Raw genomic sequence first — 9,797 nt, forward strand, 5'->3', positions numbered from 1 at the left:
GCTAGAGGTAAGGCTAGGATAACGAGGTGTTACAGATAACATTGCTTATATTGTTAATTATATTTTTATTATAATACTTTGATTTTGGTCCAGTTTTACTTATTATTAATATTTGCATCCTCTTAGAAAAATCCACATTGACCACTTTTAAATTTATTATTATTATTATTATTGTTGTTGTTGTTGTTGTTGTTGTTTATAAATTTTGAGGACCCGATTAACTATCCATTCACTGTTACTCAGCTCCTTCAGTTTTCAAATCAAAGAAGCCACCGCCACTACCATAATCCTTATTCTTCCCCCATTACTAAACCATTCATATAGTCGAGCCCCTCCAAAGCTTGCATTGTCCTAGTCTTCTCCTCCACGTCTGTGCTCGGAGCTGTGGCGTCACCGTACCCATCCTTGGTTTCCATTGTCATCACCATCGAAAGGAAGAAGACGTCTGTCTCCGCGGTGACCTTGTGTCCTGGAGCCTCTTCTCTCTCTGCCGGAGGCCCAATCGTTTCTCTCTCACCGTCAATCCAATCCTCCCACTGCGAGTAAGCACCACTGGTCCCCCTGTGCTCAATCATTGATTTAGTGATTGAAATTGAGGCCAATAATGAGTTCATAGTTGACATGCAAGCTTCTCATGATGTTATTAGCTGAGTTAATTTATTAATGGGGAGTAGGATTCGTTGATGGGGAGTACTATTCAGTGATGGGGAATTCTGAATTAGGGTTTAATTGTATATTTGAATGTGTTTTTAATATTCTTAATGGGACTAGGGTTGGTCTGCTGGGCAAATGTTGTTGCCATACATTGTTCAAGAGCATTGCTTAATCTTGAATTTTGTTGTTGATAATGATTGCCTGTGAATCACGCACATGTACATCTCAATTTATGTAGAAATAATTCCCATTAAGTTATTTTTTAAAATATTTAAAAAGAGAACAAACAAAAGAAAGTTGAAAAAAAATTATTGATCATATTGCACGTTAATTTTGTGCCATGTAAATTGAAGGGTTCAAGGACATCTTCCCTTGTCAATAGTTCTTAAGTCAATCCTATTTATAAGAAAAAAACCTTATATCTCTTAACTATGAGTAACAATTATCTTCACTTGTTAGGGTATTAAGTAAAAAATTTTTTCCGAACTCAATTGCTTCCATCAACTTACATTCATCAAATTGATTTATCATCATACTATAATAGATGTATTTCCTGTTATGCTTTATACTCATAATCAATTATTATAAATGAGAAGAGGAGGTATTTAGGCGTATTGTTGTTAGAAGATAATGAGCACATATGATAACATGCATTAAATATAGAATGAACATGGCATTTTACACATGTGTGCTCTCTTTTCTTATGTCATAACCCTTAACTTCAGCCTTTGTTCTCATACTATATGTTAATTATTATCAATATGTTATAAAATTAAGAAGTTAATAAATATTAATTGGTTTATCTTTTTAATTCAGTATATATAGATCTATTATGAGAATTTGTGTTTTTAACCTTTGCCACTTCATTAATACCTTTAATTGTTAGTATATTTTATAATTCTGATTAAATTATCTATTATCTTTACTTGTTAGGAAGTTCACTAGCAAATTGATCCAAATTTAACAGGTTCAATCATCTCAAATTTGACATTAATTTGTTTATTATGTATTATATTCATCACACTGTTATTCGTTATACTCATCATTGATGGTCATGCATGAGGAGAGGAGGCATTTGGATGTGTTTTTGTCAGAAGATAGAGAGCACAGATGATGACATGCATAAAATTAGAATGAATATGTAGTCTTTACTCAATTGTGCTATCTATTCTTTCGTCATCACTCTTAACTATAGTCTCTGGTCTTATACTATAAATTGTTTATTATCAATATGTCATAAATGTAAAAGTTTAAAAAATATTAACTGGTGTCTGCTAGTGTCCTTTTTGTATATTAATAAATATTAATAACTATATATTAATTATTATCACTTTTTTTTAATCCGAATGTAGTCAGGAAAGATGCCCTGGATAGGTCATTAGCATGTCAGCAGCCTCAAGTAGGATCTGCTCCGGCTTCAACTTCCTAACAAACAGACTGCCTAATTCCCTGCCCAGTGGTAGTGGTGCCCCCGCATCCTCGTCTTTACGCCCCTTTCGTCTGTCCCGTAGCGAACAACCGCCTACTCCACAGGCTTGCACAAATGATGTTCAAAACTTGGAGCCAAACACTAAAGACTTATACCCAGAGGCAGATGAGGTAGGTTATTTTGAACAACATGTTGACAACCTATTTGCTGCATCGAAGGCTCAAAAGCGCAAGAGATGCAAGACCACTGAATTTTGGGATGTTAAAACAATTGGTATACACGAATTTATTTAATAAAATTTTCCATTCAGCTATTTTCCTATGATTTCATCGCATCTTGGCCACAATGGTAACTCACACAGAATAACTATGATTTACAGAATCCGATGGCACAATCAAACATCTCAAATTGAGTGTGAAGGAAGCTATGAAGCCACCTAACGGAAGAAAGATTGTACTGAGATTCAACAGTGAACTACAACCAGTTGGGGATGAAGCTAGCATATTGAGCGGCATTCTCAGACTGCTAGGATCTGACTACACCAAATTCTCAATTTGCGAGAAGGACTGGAGAAAGGTTCACACCAGGGACAAGGTCTATAATGAATGTGTAAAGGTAAAAACTTATATTTTTGTACCATTCCGGACTTATAATTTGAACCCTACTGACAATTTAATTTTACTGTTGCAGGAAATGTTCCATTTTGATGAAGATTGTGGAGCAATTATCAAGCATATAATATTAAAAATGCTAGGAAGGACTTGGAAGGAAACCAGAAACAGGTTATACCATCATTGTTATGCCTCAGAACAGACTCTTGAAGAAAATATTGAACACCGCCCATCGGAAATTACTGCAGATGATTGGAGATGGTACCTCAATTATCGTAATAGTGAAGAGACAAAGGTAATATATTTTTATTTTATAACAGAAAAATTTTATTTATGTTACATTGAGTTAGTCAGAACTAGTGTCTAGTAACTCTTGCTTTTGATGGCATGATAGGAGAAGTGTAAGAAAAATGTTGAGAATCGATCAAAGCAGCTTTACACCCACATTGGCAGATCGAAAAGCTTGGCAAGGCTTGGAGAAGAAGAGGTAATTTATTTTTGAGAATGTTTTTGAACCATCTCTCAGTCTACATATTCACTTTGTCATCATTATTATTATAGTCGAAACGACAAGGGAGGAGAGTTGGTAGAGGAGAGTTGTATCTCTTAACGCATAAAAGACCTAATGGCTCCTATATTCATGATGTAGCTCAGACTATTGGTGTAAGTAATGTGTTAAGAATCGCGAAGTAGTTTCTCGTATGTTTTATTTTTAAAATTTTATTAGAAGTCTATGCAGTTAGCAACTAGCTAATAAATGCTTATGTTTGCTTATATATGTGTGTAGGAAAGAATTGAGGCTATTGAGTAGCGTGATGAATTCTCTAGACTATTATCTCAGAATGATTCACTTGTTCAAGCTCTCGGAAAGGAACACTCGGGTAGAGTGCATGGCATAGGTTTTGGGCCGACTTCTAGCCATGTCTTTGGTATGAATTCCCATCAGCCGAGCAATGGAGTTCAAAGGGAGGAGACCCAAAGGGTGCTTCTTTAACTACAAGCAAAGTTGGCGGCCGAAAAATTAAAAAGGAAGGCAGTGGAGGATAAAGTAGCAGCCGAGAAGACAAAAAGGCAGGTAGTGGAGGATGAAGTAGTAGTTGAGAAGACAAAAAAGCAGGCAGTGGAGGATGAAGTAGCAGCCGAAAAGACAAAAAGACAGGCAATGGAGGATGAAGTAGCTGCCGAGAAGATAAGTGATGAGCGGATAATTTATACGCTTTTTGGCATTATTTTTAGTATGTTTTTAGTATGTTTTAGTTAGTTTTTATTATATTTTTATTAGTTTTTAGTTAAAATTCACTTTTCTAATGAGTTTGTGTGTTTTTCTGTGATTTCAGGTATTTTCTTGCTGAAATTGAGGGACCTGAGCAAAAATCTGATTTAGAGGCTGAAAAGGACTGCAGGTGCTGTTGGATTCTGACCTCCCTGCACTCGAAGTGGACTTTCTGGAGCTACAGAAGCCCAATTGGCGCGCTCTCAACTGCGTTGGAAAGTAGACATCCTGGGCTTTCCAGCAATGTATAATAGTCCATACTTTGCTCAAGATTTGATGGCCCAAACCGGCGTTCCAAATCAGCTCAAAACTGCTCGACGTTAAACGCCGGAACTGGCACAAGAATGGGAGTTAAACGCCCAAACTGGCACAAAAGCTGGCGTTTAACTCCGAGAGAAGTCTCTACACATGAAAGCTTCAATGCTCAGCCCAAGCACACACCAAGTGGGCCTGGAAGTAGATTTTTATGTCATTTACTCAATTCTGTAAACCCTAGGCTACTAGTTCTCTACAAATAGGACATTTTGCTATTGTATTCTGATCTTTAGATCTTTGAATCTTTTGATCACGTTTTGGGGACTGGCCTCACGGCCATGCCTAGACCTTGTTCCTATGTATTTTCAACGGTGGAGTTTCTACACACCATAGATTAAGGTGTGGAGCTCTGCTGTACATCGAGTATTAATGCGATTACTATTGTTCTTCTATTCAATTCGGCTTGTTCTTGTTCTAAGATATTCATTCGCACTCATGAACTTGATGAATGTGATGATTATGTGACGGTCATCATCATTCTCACTTATGAACGCGTGCCTGACAACCACTTCCGTTCTACAAGCAAACAAGGCTTGAATGTTTATCTCTTGGATTACTTAATCGGAATCTTCGTGGTATAAGCTAGAATTGATGGCGGCATTCAAGAGAATCCGGAAGGTCTAAACCTTGTCTGTGGTATTCTGAGTAGGATTCAATGATTGAATGACTGTGATGAGCTTCAAACTCCTGAAGGCAGGGCATTAGTGACAGACGCAAAAGAATCACTGGATTCTATTCCAACCTGATTGAGAACCGACAGATGATTAGCCGTGCTGTGACAGAGCGCGTTGAACATTTTCACTGAGTGGACGGGACTGTAGCCACTGACAACGGTGATGCCCAACATACAGCTTGCCATGGAAAGGAGTAAGAAGGATTGGATGAAGACAGTAGGAAAGCAGAGAGACGGAAGGGACAAAGCATCTCCATACGCTTATCTGAAATTCTCACCAATGAACTACATAAGTATCTCTATCTTTATTTTATGCTTTATTCATAATTCATCCATAACCATTTGAATCTGCCTGACTGAGATTTACAAGACGACCATAGCTTGCTTCATACCAACAATCTTCGTGGGATCGACCCTTACTCGCGTAAGGTTTATTACCTGGACGACCCAGTGCACTTGCTGGTTAGTTGTGCGAAGTTGTGATAAAGAGTTGAGATTGCAATTGAGCGTACCATGTTGATGGCGCCATTGATGATCACAATTTCGTGCACTAAGTTTTTGGCGCCGTTGCCGGGGATTGTTTGAGTTTGGACAACTGACGGTTCATCTTGTTGCTTAGATTAGGCATTTTTCTTCAGAGTTCTTAAGAATGAATTCTAGTGTTTCAAGGTGATATTCTTATCATCACCAAAGCTGATTGATTCTCATCAATTTAGCTCTTGAATGCAATGTCCTGCTGAAGCTTGGCTAGCCATGTCTAATTTCTTTAGACTGAAGCTTTAGACTAACATTGCATGATTCCTGGAATTCTCATTAAGAATTTTGATATCTTTATTTTCTTTTCCACTTAATTTTCGAAAAATCCAAAAAAATTACAAAATCATAAAAACCAAAAATATTGTATGTTTCTTGTTTGAGTCTAGTGTCTCATTTTAAGTTTGGTGTCAATTGCATGTTTCTGTTCTTCTTGCATTTTTCGAATTCATGCATGTGTCTTCATTAATCTTCAAGTTGTTCTTGATGATTTCCTTGCTCTGATCTTTAAATTCTCTTGTTTTGTGTGTTTTGTTATTTCTCATATGCATTCTCAGTTTGTTAGTGTCAGTAGTATACAAACTTCTAAGTTTGGTGTCTTGCATGCATTGTTTATTTGATCTTAACTTCATTTTGATTATTTCTCATTATTAAAAATCCAAAAAAAAATTTTTAATTTGTGTCTTTTCAAGTCAATAATACAGAGAATTGAAGATTCAGAACATTCAGCAGAGGAATTACACAGAAAAAGCTGGGCGTTCACAACGCCCAGTGAGGAAGGAAAACTGGCGTTTAAACGCCAGCCAGGGTGCCTGGCTGGGCGTTTAATGCCCAAAGAGGTAGTGTTTTGGGCGTTAAACGCCAGAATGGATACCATTCTGGGCATTTAACGCTAGGATGGCACAAGAGGGAAGATTTTGTTTTTAATACCAATTTTTTTCAAGTTTTCAAAATTTTTTAAAATCAAATCTTTTTCAAATCATATCTTTTCAATCATATATTTTCAAAATCAATTTCTTTCCATTTTCAAAGATACTTGCTAACAATTAATGATTTGATTCAACATTTCAAGTATGTTACCTTTTCTGTTGAGAAAGGTTTAATGTCTGAATCGTATCTTTTCTTGTTAGCCAAGTCATTAATTTTAAAAATCAAATCTTTTTAAATTGTTTTTCAAATCATATCTTCTCAATCACATCTTTTTAAAACCATAACTTTTAAATCATATATTTTTAATCACATCTTTTTCAAAATAGTTTTCAATCATATCTTTTTGATTTCTAATTTCAAAATCTTTTTCAAAAATCACTTGATTTCTTTTCCACTCTTAATTTTCGAAAATCAATTAGTTTTTTTTCAAAATGTTTTTAAAATCTTTTTAATTTATTTTCAAAAATTTCTTCCCCTCTTCTCACATCCTTCTATTTATGGACTAACACTCCTCCTTAATGCACAATTCGAACTCCATCTTTCTTGATAAGTTCGAGTTCTTCTACCTCTTCCTTCTATTTTTCTTTTCCTCTGACACCTCAAGGAATCTCTATACTGTGACATAGAGGATTCCATATTTTCTTGTTCTCTTTTCTTTTATATGAGCAGGAGCAAAGAAAAAAGCATTCTTGTTGAGGCTGACCCTGAACCTGAAAGGACCTTGAAGCGAAAGCTAAGAGAAGCTAAAGCACAACTCTCTGTAGAGGACCTAACAGAATTCTTCAAAGAAGAAGACATGGCAGCAGAAAACAACAACAATGCCAACAATGCAAGGAAGGTGCTGGGTGACTTTACTGCAGCTACTCCCAACTTCTATGGGAGAAGCATCTCTATCCCTGCCATTGGAGTAAACAACTTTGAGCTTAAGCCTCAATTAGTTTCTCTAATGCAACATAATTGCAAGTTCCATGGACTTCCATTGGAAGATCCTCATCAGTTTTTAGCTGAATTCTTGCAAATATGTGACACTGTCAAGACTAATGGGGTTGACCCTGAGGTCTACAGACTTATGCTATTCCCTTTTGCTGTAAGAGACATAGCTAGGATATGGTTGGACTCACAACCTAAAGAAAGCCTGAACTCTTGGGAAAAGCTAGTCAATGCCTTCTTGGCAAAGTTCTTTCCACCTCAAAAATTGAGTAAGCTTAGAGTGGAAGTCCAAACCTTCAGACAGAAGGAAGGTGAATCCCTCTATGAAGCTTGGGAAAGATACAAACAATTGATCAGAAAGTGTCCCTCTGACATGCTTTCTGAATGGAGCATCATAGGAATCTTCTATGATGGTCTGTCTGAACTGTCTAAGATGTCATTGGATAGCTCTGCTGGAGGATCTCTTCATTTGAAGAAGATGCATGCAGAAGCTCAAGAACTCATTGAAATGGTTGCAAATAACCAATTCATGTACACTTCTGAAAGGAATCTTGTGAATAATGGGACAAATCAGAAGAAAGGAGTTCTTAAGATTGATACTCTGAATGCCATATTAGCTCAGAACAAAATATTGACTCAGCAAGTCAATATGATCTCTCAAAGTCTGTCTGGAATGCAAGTTGCACCAGGCAGTACTAAGGATGCTTCATCTGAAGAAGAAGCTTATGATCCTGAGAACCCTTCAATGGAAGAGGTGAATTACATGGGAGAACCTATGGAAACACCTATAATTCTTCATGGAGAAATCACCCAAATCTCTCATGGAAGGATCAACAGAGACCTCAACAAGGTTTCAACAACAATAATGGTGGAAGAAACAGGTTTAGCAATTGCAAGCCTTTTCCATCATCTTCTCAGCAACAGACAGATAATTCTAAGCAGAGCCACTCTGACTTAGCAACCATGGTCTCTGATCTAATCAAAACCACTCAAAGTTTCATGACTGAAACAAGGTCCTCTATTAGGAATTTGGAGGCACAAGTGGGACAGCTGAGCAAGAAAATTACTGAACTCCCTCCTAGTACTCTTCCAAGCAATACAGAAGAGAATCCAAAAGGAGAATGCAAGGCCATTAACATGACCCACATGGCCGAACTTGGAGAGGAGGAAGAGGCAGTGATCGCCACTGAGGAAGACCTTAATGGACGTCCACTGGCCTCCAATGAGTTCCGTAATGAGGAACCATGGGAATCTGAGGCTCATAATGAGACCATAGAGATTCCATTAAATTTACTTCTGCCATTCATGAGCTCGGATGAGTATTCTTCCTCTGAAGAGGATGAATATGTCATTGAAGAGCAAGTTGCTAAATACCTTCGAGCAATCATGAAGCTAAATGACAAGTTATTTGGTAATGAGACTTGGGAGGATGAACCCCCTTTGCTCACCAAAGAACCGGATGACTTGACTAGGCAGAAACTACCTCAAAAGAGACAGGACACTGGGAAGTTCTCAATACCTTGTACCATAGGCACCATGACCTTTAAGAAGACTCTGTGTGACCTAGGGTCAAGCATAAACCTTATGCCTCTCTCTGTAATGGAGAAGCTAGGGATCTTTGAGGTGCAAGCTACAAGAATCTCACTAGAGATGGCAGACAATTCAAGAAAACTAGCTTATGGACTTGTAGAGGATGTTTTGGTGAAAGTTGAAGACCATTACATCCCTGCTGATTTCATAGTCCTAGAGACTGGGAAGTGCATGGATGAATCCATCATCCTTGGCAGACCCTTCCTAGCCACAGCAAAGGCTGTGGTTGATATTGACAGAGGAGAATTGATCATTCAAGTGAATGAAGAATTCTTTGTGTTTAAGGCTCAAGGATATCCCTCTATAACCATGGAGAGGAAGCATGAAGAGCTTCTCTCAAAACAGAGTCAAACAGAGCCCCTATAGTCAAACTCTAAGTTTGGTGTTGGGAGGCCACAACCAACTTCTAAGTTTGGTGTTGAACCCCCACATTCAAACTCTAAGTTTGGTGTTGGGAGGTTCCAACATTACTCTGAGTATCTGTAAGGCTCCATGAGAGCCCACTGTCAAGCTACTGACATTAAAGAAGCGCTTGTTGGGAGGCAACCCAATGTTATATTTATCTATTTTCCTTTGTTATTTTATGTTTTCTGTAGGTTGATGATCATGGAAAGTCACAAAATCAATTGAAAAAGCAAAAACAGAATAAAAAACAGAAAGAAAAACAGCACACCCTGGAGGAAAACCTTGTTGGCGTTTAAACGCCAGTAAGGGCAGCAAATGGGCATTTAACGCCCAGTCTGGCACCATTCTGGGTGTTTAACGCCAGAAAGGGGCACCAGACTGGCGTTAAACGCCAGGAAAGGGCAAGAAGCTGGCGTTAAACGCCAGAAATGGGCACCAGCCCGGCGTTTAACG

The 9,797-nt window shown here is 37.8% G+C and overlaps 1 protein-coding gene across 1 annotated transcript; it reads left to right on the forward strand.

The window, feature by feature from the left end:
• Positions 1-2,037: 2,037 nt before the first annotated feature.
• Positions 2,038-3,505, forward strand: LOC130949513 (uncharacterized). The gene is made up of 6 exons (XM_057878207.1): positions 2,038-2,356; positions 2,463-2,698; positions 2,774-2,989; positions 3,089-3,181; positions 3,256-3,357; positions 3,482-3,505. Exons 1-6 carry the CDS (start codon positions 2,038-2,040, stop codon positions 3,503-3,505), a joined length of 990 nt encoding a protein of 329 aa, XP_057734190.1.
• Positions 3,506-9,797: the final 6,292 nt, after the last annotated feature.

Source organism: Arachis stenosperma, chromosome 9 (assembly GCF_014773155.1).
Source record: "Arachis stenosperma cultivar V10309 chromosome 9, arast.V10309.gnm1.PFL2, whole genome shotgun sequence".
NCBI lineage: Eukaryota > Viridiplantae > Streptophyta > Magnoliopsida > Fabales > Fabaceae > Arachis > Arachis stenosperma.